The sequence below is a fragment of the Alligator mississippiensis genome, chromosome 4 (assembly GCF_030867095.1).
Source record: "Alligator mississippiensis isolate rAllMis1 chromosome 4, rAllMis1, whole genome shotgun sequence".
NCBI lineage: Eukaryota > Metazoa > Chordata > Crocodylia > Alligatoridae > Alligator > Alligator mississippiensis.
The window spans coordinates 65,138,069-65,150,952 of record NC_081827.1 but is presented as its reverse complement, the minus strand read 5'-3'; the positions used below and the strand labels follow the sequence as shown (position 1 = coordinate 65,150,952).

Genomic DNA, 12,884 nt, shown 5'->3' with positions numbered 1-12,884 from the left:
AAATCAAAGGGCTTAGCAGCTGTGACAACTTTTTTTTTTTTTGCTGATGCCTTTAGCTCTCTGGTAAGGAATCATGCTTGCTGCACAGTCTGGGGCTTTTCCTGCCAGCATGGTGTGAAGGAGATGACAAAATCAGCCCCTGGCTCACCCACAGGATTAAGCTCTTAATACGGTACATGACCTATTGTGCCATATATATAAAGCTTGACCTCAGGAGTTAGATGCCCCCTACCATATTTTCTTTATATAGAAAAGCACACAGCCTGTAACTTGCAGTTTCTGATAGTAATGCATCTAGCACACTTGCATTTTATTGAAATATTTTTAGGGATTATATGAAGCTTACATGTAAACATGTTTCATTTTAAATTCAAATTCCATTTGAAATAGGTTTATGCTTTAAAAGAAAAAAAGTGTTTAAATATCTAAATGAATTTTAAGAAGTCATTAAAAAAAATGATCTGTTCTTATGAATGCTGGATGGCTCATTAATTTGATAAGTTCAGAACTTTTCTAAGACTTCAGCAATTGGGTTGCTGCAAAAAATGCTGCAATCAGTTTTCCTGTTATCCTCTGAAGGGATTTTTTGTATCATTTTATGTTAGGGATTATTTAGTGTATTTGCACTAATTGTGTAGATGCAGCAGGAGAGCGGATAGGCAGCATAGTACAGTTTGATGCCATCGTTCCCTCATGCCAGATCAGAGTTTTGTGAGTCTGAGAGGAGCTCTTTGCAGAAACACAATTCATGTAGGTACTTCTCTGGCAGTAGGATTAGTTTACAAAGTCTGTTCTTTTACCTGATGTAATGGTAAGTGTTTTGTATGGTTTTTTTTAGAGATAGGACTCTCTTCCAGTTTCCTAATAATCAGGGTAGTAGATGATACACCATTTGCTTTTCAAAAGCTTTTGTCCATATTTATTACTCTTACTTCTTTTGCCCACTCAACCTGTTGGAATCTATATATCTGGATTAATATTAGCTGAACATGCATGTATAATATTCCTGGGGATAGGGGCTTCTTTTGTTCAGGCTCAGATGCACAGATACTCCAGAGCTCAGCATAGTGCTCTAACCGAGGGGAGGCAAAGGCAGCTATAGGTCACTTTCTGCACCCATCTGACCCTGGAAGCAGTCAGTGTCAGTCCTAACATCAGTGTAGAATTTGTCTATATAAAGGAAACTCGCAGCTGCCCATTGAAGATCTGGCCCTTGTCTTCTGACTGTAGGGACTGTTTTCCTGTTCTTCCCACCCTCTGTTATTTTCCTGGTTGTTGTTTTGTCTGTAAATATGGATCCAACCCCAAGTTTGGTACCTCTCCTGGGCTTACCATGGTAAGAAACAAATTCTAGTTTGTTGGTTAAGCAAGTACTAATGTATGCTACTTGAGAAGAGTTACAGTGATTTATATTACAATACCTTGAGGCATGGTTAATGTATACCTGTGGGTGAAAATGACAAGTCTGGTAATACCAAGGGTTGTAATAAAAATTCTTCTATATATGGTTTAAAAAAAGACACATTTGGGGATAGAGGCAATAAATTAGGATTAAGAAGATTTCGTTAAAAGAATTCTAAGGCACACGTAATGGTCTCCATAGCCTAATTAGTTGGGACATCAGTACAATATCTAGGCATAACTTGGTTTTCATGTTTGCTTTGTAGATCAACTTTAATAAAAAGGAAATGGGGTGGGGGGAATGACCTCTTGAAAGAAAAGTAACTGCAACATTTCCATGAGTGGGTTCCATTTTATAGAACTAACTTTTAAAAGAACATAGCAAATGTTAAATTTTCAGTGCATCCAACCATAAAGCACACCATAAAGTGGCTGAATCCCAAAAACATGTGATATTGAATACCCTAAATTTGTGCCAAAAGAGGCCATAATAGTGGTTGAAAGATAAATGGTGGAAAATATTTTGTGCAGTAAAGCTAGAATAACATAATGAATCCTCATTATCTACCCTCATAAGAGTACAGGAAATAAAGAATTCAATAATTATCAACATGATTTGCTTTTACTTTAAAGCCAAGCAACATTTTTGTCTTTTTGGGGGGGGGGGGGGGTGTCTTTGGATCTGCTGGTGTATCTGCTTGTGTTAAAGACCTGCAGATGTTTAAGATTTTCATTTTCTTTTCCTTTTTGGTTCTTCTGCACAACACAGTGTGATGTGGGAGGGGAAAGAAGAGCCATGTGGTAAATAGAGAACACTAGTTCTCAACAAGTCAGGCTGAAAGAAGTCAGTGCTGGATATTATAGTAGCACATTCTTGTCTCCTTGTAGAATTACCAGGGAAACATCAAGAATAACTGCAAAATAAATGTTTTGCCACATAAGAATTCAGCTCACATTCAAACACCAGCAGCTTCTAGATTCCTCTTCTCCCATTCTCTTTTACTAATGCCAAAAATATTAGAACCAAGTTAAGATCCCTAGATTGTAAATCAAACATGAGGTTTGGCTGCAGAAGAGAAATCTTATTTAAACATTAGCAGTTCAGTGGTAGCTCTGCCAGCTTTATTAATCTTATTTCACTTGTGACCTTAAACTTTCCATCTGAGTAAATCTTTATGAAATGCGGTCGCTCCCAGTTGCTTTTCTTTCGCAGTAATGGAAATTTTGTTTTCAAGGGAAAAATGCTAAAAACTTATGACTTAATTTCTTGTAAAGCCATCTATGACCCAGTGAATAATAATCAAATGTATGGGTTTGTTTGTTTTAACAATAAGATTTTAGGTGTATTTTTTTAAACTGTGCTTCCTGTTTAAAAAGGAAAAGGTGGTAAAAGGTAGTAGACATTAATCTTCATTCCTGATGATCAGGATGAGGGATGATGCAATGTTTGCTTTTCTGCATTTATAATGGCTTAATCATGATAATTTGTTTGTTTATTTTTTTAAAAATGGAAGGGAAAAGGTTTGTATACTCCTGAATTCATTTGTCAGTGTGAGAGATTAAAATAAAATAAATTAAATTAATGCAGAAAGGTACAATTTAATATTAATTTTTTTTAGTTTAAGACTCCAGTTAAATTTTAAAAAGAACCACTGAAATGAGCTAGGAAGACCCATCTCTTGGTTGTCAGCGTTTAATCTGTAATTACCAAATAGTTTTTATAATGTAATATGCAGAATCAAACCTGCCTAGAATATATAGTTTTCAATATAAGAGGAGGAAAGAAGAATACAATGATAGGGTATATTTTAAAAACTGAATGTCTAAACTACTAAAAGTAAAGATGACCTCTTTCAAAGGCTAGTTTAGTATCTCTAGATGTTTTCTAAAATAAGTAATGCCTTACATGTTGTACTAGTTCTGAACTGCTGTAGCTATGATGGCCCAAAATGTACAAGAGGCAAAGTGGTCTTTTGTTAGTTTGGGGATTTTGGAGTAGAGGCTGGAGGGGGTTGGGTTTTGTGGGGTTTCTTGTTTTTTGTTTCTTTATGGGAATATCTTATATTGGATCAACTGTATAATTGAGAGAGATGCTGCGCAAGCTTTTAGGTGCAAAATGAAACTCAGGTCAGACCTGAAGAAGGGCATTTTGTACAAAAAAGTTTGTTCAGCATTTTTCCCAACTACACAGTTGGCCCAGTATAAGGTATTACCAAAAAAATGCCCCAAAAAACCCAAAACAAAGCCTTGCCTTTCATAGATTCATAGATGTAGGGTCAGAAGGGACCCAAGTAGATCTTCAAGTGTGACCCCCTGCCTTGGGCAGGAGAGAGAACTGGGCTCATATGACCCCAGCTAAGTAATTATCAAGCCCCCTCTTAAAGACCCCCAAGGTAGGAGCCAGCACCACTTCCCTTGGAAGTTGGTTCCAGATCCTAGCTGCCCTTACTGTGAAGTAGTGCCTCCTGATGTCCAGCCTGAACCTACTCTCAAACAACTTATGTCCATTATTCCTTATTACTCCGGGAGGCGCACGGGTGAACAGGGTCTCTCCCATTCCCCGCTGGTCCCCCATGGTAAGTTTATAGATGCCCACCAGTTCCCCTCTCAGCCTTCTCTTGTGAAGGCTGAACAGGTTCAGGTCCCGTAGCCTCTCCTTGTAGGGTCTGCCCTGCTGTCCCTGGATCATGCAAGTGGTCTTCTTTTGGACCCTCTCGTTGCTAACCACCTCCCTCCTAAAGTGCAGTGCCCAGAACTGGATACAGTACTCCAACTGTGGCCTGACCAGTGTCTCATAGAGGGGGAGGATCACCTCCTTGGCCCTGCTTGTGATGCATCTGTGGATGCATGACAAGGTGCAGTTAGTCTTACTGACTGTGTCCTCACATGGCAACCCATGTTCATTTTGGAATCGATAATGACTCCAAGATCATAATGCCTTACAATAATTTCATTGATTAAAAACAGTGATTCATCTAGATGGCCCTATAGAACAGTATTGTTGAGGAGCTTAAAAGATTAGATTGTACTTAAATCAACATTGCTGTCTGGACTTTTTCAACTGTATGCTGAGAATTGATATGCTGTTCCAACATAATGTCAAGATCACCCTTCTTTGCTTGAAAGTTGGCCATTAAAAGTAGAGTACAGTTTAATCAGCAGATTGGAACATATTCCTAGACTTCATTTCCATAAAGCTTAGAGGTCCCTCCTCCAAAGATGGACCAAAATGGGAACAAGTGGATAGGCATTGTGGAATTGTGATGTGTTCAGCCACACCCAATCTCAGTTAAATTTTGTGGGAGCAGATTCAAGCCTAAATGGAAGAAATATTTTATTGTGAGCTATTTGAATTAGAACCACCAGGTAGATCAACAAAGATTTCCAGTACATCCAGCTCACCTTTGCTGAGCACTAGATTTGTGGCCTTCCTAGAAACTAATGCTAGCACATTTGGTATATCCTGACTACAACTGCTACTGAAGATAAAGCAGATTTTATTGCCTTAACCCACACAGTAGGGGAAAATGGGCCATCTCAAAAAGAACTGAAAGTATATGTGGCCATTTCTGTATAATTTTACGCCACGTGTCTCAGGCAGCAGTTGGCTATCTATAAATGCAAAAAACTTTGCATCTGCTTATGCATAGACAAGTTGGAGGAATTCTTTATAATTTGTGTATGCTCAGCCATGCTGTTTTAAATAGATTAATCTTTTATATTGGGTGATTTGTGAATAAATTCTTTGTGTCAAAAATAAAAATGTACACAATGCTGAATTGAAGTATCATGTTTTTAATAAGGAGAGCAAGGAGTCCTTTCTAAAAAGGCCAACAGTTACCACATCTAGAGTGCAGCAGATCAAGACTGAGAGGTATTGGCAGAATTCTGTAAATATTAAGGCTGATCAAAAAACATCATCTGTTTTTGACAAAAATAGATTTTTTTCATTAATTAAATTCCCTGTTAATACTGTCGGTAATTCATTTCAAAACTGAACCCCTGGAAGAAAAATCCAGACTGTTTGGCCAGTATCCAAAATAGGATAATAAAATCATAGGAAAGTAGGGCTGGAAGAGATCTCATGAGGTCATCTAGTCCAGCACTCTGCTCATGTCCCTGAGTAAACCATCCTAATGAAATGTCTTTGTGACCCGGTCCTGAACATTTCCAAGGATGGAGATTCCACATTTTCTCTAAGTAGCCTGTTCCAATGCTTGATCGCCCTCATAGTCCGAAAGATCCTCCAAATCTCTATCCTAAATTTCCTTTGCTGTAGTTCCTAGTCCTGTCCCATATGGCCACAGAGTGAAGCTCATTTCTATCCTGTCTATAATTGCCCTTGAGGTATTTGAAGACTGTTATCAAATCCCTCCTCAGTCTTCTCTTCAGACATATTTCCATTTTGAAATGCTGCTCTGTCTCATGGCAGCTGTAATTCTGATACCCTGGGTTCCCGTTCCATTTTTGTGGGTCAGACTCCCTGTTCTGGACTTTATTTCCTATGATGCATCCAAGCCTACAGCTACCATGAAGCCTGAGCTTCCATCACCAGGCGCATAGTTATGATGCATTGTAGGAAATAAATTCTGATTGGGAGTCTGTCCTACAGAAGAAAAAGAATTGTTAGGCACCCAAGTCTGCAACTCCCAACAGGCATACTCAAAATATTTTGGATGAACACTCAATTTCTTGTGCAAAGGAGCACGCTTCAATATTTATAAGATATTGCCCATACTGTGACTGAATCTATCTAACTTAAGAATGTTATTCAGAGGGGAAGAAAAATAGTGTGAACACAAATATTGTGTGACAGAGTTTATTTCTTATAGACAGTTTGTTAGGAACCAGAACAGCATAGAAAAAGTGTCAGAACTGCTCTGTTCTTCAGAAGAAAAGTAGTTATTGAAATTACTACAAAAATAAGGGTTACCTGGCTCACTGAAAATTGGTAGCTAGCCATGTTAGTCTGAAGTTAGGCAGAACTAACTAAACTGGAGATGCATCAGCTTTCCTAAGCAACAGATTACTTCATCAGAAGTATCTGTCTTCTCACTGAAGTTTTCCATAGTACAATGGGAGCTGGGGTGGCTTAGGCACTAAGGCACACAGTTGATGGCCCAGGGGTTGCATGAGGCCATAGCAAAAGCACTCACAGTGCTGCCCTGTCAGATTCCAACAAATCTGCAAATTCTGCTAAGTACCTTGTTGCATAAGGACACAAAAAAGGCAAGGAAAGGGAAGGACTATAGTCCACTGGTAACAATAGTTGATTGTGTTGACAAGTACTGTCATACTGGATGGTTGAAAAGTTAGTGTCTCCTCCCAGCTCTGCTTGTGACTTTCTTTGTGGGTTTGGGCCTTGCTCACTTTCCACCGCAGATCTCCCACCTATGAAAAAGGCAAATCAGCTTACCCACCTCAGCAAACTGCCTTTTGATGAATGAATGAATGAAATGTGCTAGAGAACTACTAAATATTACCATTTTTTGAACTGGAAAAAGCTGATGGATTTTGGGAGATGTAACTCTTAATTGTGGACAAGAACAATTGGTTTGCTACACCGGACACCAGTGTGTTAGAATGTATTCATATGTGTGAATATCATTTGGTAGTATTAGCTAGTCCTTTCCTTCACATTTTTTTAAATAAAATAAGAGTGAAATAGCAGTGTTATCTCATAAAACATGGATGAAATTCATTTTATGATAAGTGTGTGATCTCTGTGGTTTGTTTTTTTGCCTGTAGGCTTTCATGCAGCCGCACTTGCTGGGAAATGAGTTCACACATTTAGAGTTTCCAAGGAGGGTGCAGCGTAAAGAAATCGGAAAGAGGATGCTCTACAGGGACTTTAACATGACTGGCTGGTAAGAACATGCCCCTTCTCAGTGCTGAAAGCCAAGAACCTGAAATCCTACTGTATATGCATTTGTTTATTAGAATAAACCTGTCTACACTAAAGCAGATGTAATCATGCATTGGGAGAGAGGATGTCATTCTCTCTTTGTTTGTTTGTTTTTTAAGAGACTAAATTAGATTTTTTTCTCTTGAGCTATAGCCAGAGCTTATCCACAATGTTTGAGAACTGCGACTGCAAAAAGACTGTCAAAGGACAGTCATTTAAGGTGAACCTCTGTGAAAGCTGCCTATTTTTCATAAATTGCAAATCATTTTCCTTTACAAATATTGTAGTATCTGGCTAATAGAAGATGGTTCTTTTTCTTTAATGTGCATAAAAACTCTTGCAATAAGGAAAAAATTGGTCCTCTATTCCAGCACAGCAAAGATGACCTCTGAATGGATAATCCTTGTAGATGTTTTTAACTACAGACCATACTTCTGAATAAAAAGAGTAGCCAACTTAAAATGAGAAGATCTGAATGAACAGAAGTCACTGCAATTGCTTAATGCAATAAAGATAGGCGGATGAACAAACCTGAATCTATGGCAAAATTGTCTAGTTTTCATGTCTGTTCAGAGAGTCCCTTTAAATGGGAAACTTAGGCTAAGGGAAGTCTGCTCCATACAGTCTCATGCTCTTTATGTGATTTTTTTTGTAAATGAAAAGAACCTTTTGCTTCCCTGTGCTGCGCATGTCTTAGCAATCATTACAATAGTTCGGCCAGCAACGGAAAGGTCAGACAAGGTCCAAAAACTGAAGCTCTGGTATATTTAGAGCAGTGGTTTTCAACCTCACTGGACTTAAAGCACCCCTTGTTGGGTTCAGGGCACCCCTCCATAACTTTTATGAATTGAGTGGTACTCAATTTCACAAACTAACTTATAGATTACAGTTCTTTCTTTCTTGCAGAGGGGCCTGGGTGTGGGGATGGAAGATAATCCAGGCAGGAACAAGCCTGAGCCTGCGCTTAACTGCTTAGTTTATCAGCTTATTTCCTAACACCTCAACTCCTCATACCTCATGGCACCCTTCAAAAAAATCTGCCAGCACCTTGGTTGAGAATCACTGGTTTAGAGACTTGAACAGGCTGACATCATAAATGATATGCCTACAACTCTTCCTGGTGTAATGTTTCATGATTAGTTAGTACTTCACTACTAAAAGTGTCATGTTGTTTTAGTAGTCAAAGCAATTGCCAAATTCTGTTAAAAGAATGTGCATAACGTAATATGCAGACTGAGTTAAGCCAAGAACTGCCATCACTGGCCATCATCACTGAACAAGGTTCTTGTCAAAGTATCATAGCGAAGAGAAGTAGGGCTAGGAAGAAACCTCCAGAGGTCATCTAGTTCAATCCCTGCCTGAGGCAGTATACAATCCCTCCTTTAAAGTAGCTGTTGCATCAGAGGATTGGAGGGTAGCAGAAATTTAAAAAAAAATAGAGTATGATCTGGGGAATTACAGATAGTAAAAAACTTGTACTTTGTATTTTTAATTTCAGTTCAGTTTATATAATGTTAGAGAACCTGGACAAACAAGAGATGATAGGGTAGGTGTGGGCAAAATATGGCCCAAGTGTCAGATCCAGCCAGCCAAATGACTGAATCTGACCCATAGAGGCTGCCTGCCAATTGGTTAGATCTGGCCCATGGCTGCCCCTGTGATGCTCCACATAGGGCTGAGCCCTGCTGGGGGGCAGCTAGCACTGCGCTCCTGCCTGTGCCTGCTGGCCTTAGTCCAGGCCAGCATGCAAAGCCCTTGGCGGGGCTGCTCCCAGTGCGGCTGTAGCTGCCCAGGTGCTGATCAGCTGTTTTCACGTCTAGCAGCAGCTCCTCCTTCTGCTCCTGATGCACCACTCCAGGCAGGGAGAAAGTTTCAGCTGAACAACTCCTGCCCCAGCGAGCGGGAGTCTGGCTTCAGCTTCTGGCTTCATTCCAGATAGGGCTTTGTTGAGCCAGGCCTTAAAAACCTCCAAGGATGGAAATTCTACCACCTCTAGATAACCTGTTCCAGTGCTTCACCACTCTCCTAGTGGGACAGTATTTCCTGATATCCAACATAAACTTCCCTTGCTGCAACTTGAGACCAGCTCTATCCTCCTTGGAACCACCCTTCAGGTAGTTAAAGGCTGCTATCAAATCCTCCCTCAGTCTTTTCATCTCTAGATTAATAAGACTGGTTCCCTCAGCCTGTCCTCTTAAGTCATGCGCCAACCCCTTCACCATTTTTATTGCCATCCTCTGGACTCTCTCCACCTTGTCCACATCCTTTCTGTAGGGGAGGGCCTAAAATTGGACACAGTACTCCAGATGTGGCCTCACTAAGTGCAGAACAGAGGGGAATTATTACTTGCCTTGATCTGCTTGCAGCACTCCTACTAATGCAGCCCAGTATGCTGTTAGTCTTTTTGGCAACAAGGGCATACTGTTGACTTGTATGTAGCTTATTGTCCACTGTAACCCCGAGGTCCTTTTCTGCAGAGCTGCTGCCCAACTAATCAGCCTCCATCCTATGCTGGTCCTTAGGATTGTTCTGTCCTAAGTACAGAACTTTGCACTTGTCCTTGTTGAACCTCATATGATTTCTTTTGGCCCAATCTTCCAATTTGTGTAGGTCACTGAATCCTAGTCCTACCCTCTGGGGAATCTACTACTCCCCCCAACTTGGTGTCACCTGAGAACTTGCTGAGAGTGAACTCCATCCCATCTTCCAGATGGTTAATGAAGATATTGAACAAAACTAGCCCCAGGACTGACCCCTGGGGCAGTCCACTTGATACTAGTTGCCAACTAGACATGGAGCTGTGCGGGCTGGGAGCGGTCCGAGGCTTTCGGGGGCGTGCGGCGAGCTGTGGCCGGGAGCCCGCAACGGTAGGGCGGGTACTTTTGCACGACGGACTAGATTTAGGCACGGACTCGTAGCGGTTAATTAAAGATTGTTTTACTTACACTGTAGGTGGTCGCGGTGCAGGCAGGAAAAACTTTCTTGAGTTGCAGTTACAGACAAACACAAGTGGAGTTTGCTAGGCTCCACCGAAGACACACGCACTGAGTTTGCTAGGCTCTGCAAAAACAAACATGTCAGAGCTCTGGATACCCTTGACGAGCGCGCAAAACCGTAGATACGTCTTAAGAATTTAACGAACGAGACGGGAAGAGGTTGGTGGTTGATCAGGCCGCCGAACTCCTCTGAGACGCACACAAAGTTTCTATTACTCTACCGCGTGCTCAGAGTCCCCACGAGATGGTTGTGGAGTCCTCTACAACTTGGGCGGAAACTGCTCAAACCTCTTATACGACTAGCAAGCCAGTCTCTAGCCACCACGTGGGAATAATTTAGAAACAGCCAATAGTGGGAAACAAATTTACATACGGGTGGCGGGAACTCCTTTGCACCGGGGTTTTCTCTCTGCAGCTGAGAATTGCACCGTGCAAAGAAAGCTCCATGTGGCGGGAAATAATTCTGCAGTGCCGAAGCGCACGCGCAATCATTGGGTCATGACAGGAGCCATTGACTACTACCCTGCTGAGCCCAATGATCAAGTCTACCTTGCTAAAGTCAAGGTATACCATGCCCACTGCTTTCCCTGCATCCAAAGAGTCAGTCATCTCATCATAAAAAGTAATCAGGTTGGTCAGGTGTGACTTGTCCTTGGTAAATCCATGCTGGCTATTCCTGATCACTTTCTTCTGCTCCAAGTGCTTAAAAATGGATTACTTGAGGACCTGGTCCATGGTTTTCTGGGGACTGAGGTGAGGCTGACTGGTTTGTAGTTCCCTGGATCCTTCTTCCCTTTTTAAAAAATGGGCACTATATTTGCCCTTTTCCAGTCATCCAGGACCTACCCTGATTGCATGAGTTTTCTAAGGTAATGGCCAGCAGCTCTGCAATCACATCAGCCAAGTCCCTCAGGACCCTCGGTTGCATTGCATCCAGCCCCATGGACTTGTATGTGTCCTTTTCCATATAATCCCTAACCTGTTCTTTCACCACTGAGGTCTGCTCACCTTCTCCTGAAACTGCTGCCCAGTACAGTGGTCTGGAAGCTGACCAAAGTAAAAAGTCATTGAGTACTTCAGCCTTTCCCCTCATCTGTCACTTAAGTTGCCTATCCAATTCAGTAAGGAACCCATGCTTTCTCTGACCTTCCTCTTGTTGCTAACATACTTGTAGAAAACCTTTCTTTTTATCCTTCACATTCTTTGCTAGCTGCAACTCCAGTTACTCTTTGGCCTTCCTGATTTCATCCCTGCATGCCCAAGCAATATTCCTGTGCTCCTTTCTAGTCATCTGTCCAAGCTTTTACATCTTAAACTTCCTTTTTTGTGTTTAAACTCACCAAAGAGTTCTCCCGTAAGCCAAGCTGGTTGCTTGCCATATTTGCTATTTTTCATGCACACTGGAACGGTTTGTAGTTGCATAGTAGTCACCCTATGTCTCTAGAAAGGGATATTGCAAAATTACTGGGGTTCAGGGATGTAGATATAAAGAACGGTCAGAGATCTAGAAAAGGTCACAGAGAGACATTGGGGAAAGCCACATTTCTACCTTAAAGAGGATAGGAAGGAGTCGAAGAAAAGGGAACATGATAAAAATATGTTCAATAAAAATGCTATAGAGAAGGTAGATGGGGAAACAGAGGAACAAATTGACCTTCAGTGAAATTAAAGCCCAATGAAAGGAAATGCTTTTTCAAACCACATGCGATGGCACTGTGAAACTCGTTGTCACATGATGTTGCTAAGGCCAGAAACTGAGCAACCTCAAACAGTTATTCAGCAATCATATTGGTAACAAGTATATCCAGAATTATAAATGCTAAGAAACTTTGAAAAAAGAGAAATTTTATCATGCTTCTAGGCTTAAGACAGTTTCTAATTACAAGGGATTAACAGGTTTTCTGCATCTTTCTCTGGTCACTGTTAGAAATAGGATACTGGCCTTGAAGTCTGATCCAGTACGTTCCTGTTAACATTGTACTTGCACTCTGTGAATTCTTACATCATAATTTTTTTATGTTTTATTTGTCTAAAGCTATGTTCACACTCAAAATTTTCCTTCCATTTTAGCATATATTAACCAATATACTAATGTAGTCTAACAAAAGATGTTTGTTGAAACATGACTAGCTACCTGTGTATGTGTCCTGGAACAAATGACGGTTAACGTTTACACTACAGACTGCAATCCTGTTAGTCATGGTTTAAAATTCACTAACTTAAAATTCAACCCCAAATATACCTGTATGAACTGAGGTGAACCACAGAAGGGCAAGAGTCGCAGAAATACATGTGGATGAAGATGCTAACCTCTCCCTACCTTTACTGTGATTTTTATGTGAGCAAAATGTGTCTAGTTGTCATTACTTGGGAAGCTAGATGCTGGTAGCCAGCTGCTTAGTTGATCTTAGGAGCTGGCATGTCAGCATTATTTTTTGTTCCTTGACCTCAGGGCTGAGGACTGTGAAACAAAGAAAGCACTTCTGTGTTCTTGTGAAGTTTACCTAGTCAGGGTCAACGGAGACAAGAAATGCTATTTCAGTTTTAAATGTACTTGCTTTCCCTTTCCAATATGTACTGGG

The 12,884-nt window shown here is 40.8% G+C and overlaps 1 protein-coding gene across 3 annotated transcripts in view; it reads left to right on the top strand.

The window, feature by feature from the left end:
- Nucleotides 1–12,884, top strand: part of PPM1H (protein phosphatase, Mg2+/Mn2+ dependent 1H) — a 223,040-nt gene that overhangs the window by 164,927 nt on the left and 45,229 nt on the right. For all 3 annotated transcript variants that reach the window (XM_014595899.3, XM_019493020.2, XM_019493011.2), the window contains exon 6: nucleotides 7,150–7,268. In XM_014595899.3, coding sequence (XP_014451385.1) covers nucleotides 7,150–7,268 — 119 coding nt within the window. The remainder of the gene's footprint in view (nucleotides 1–7,149; nucleotides 7,269–12,884) is intronic.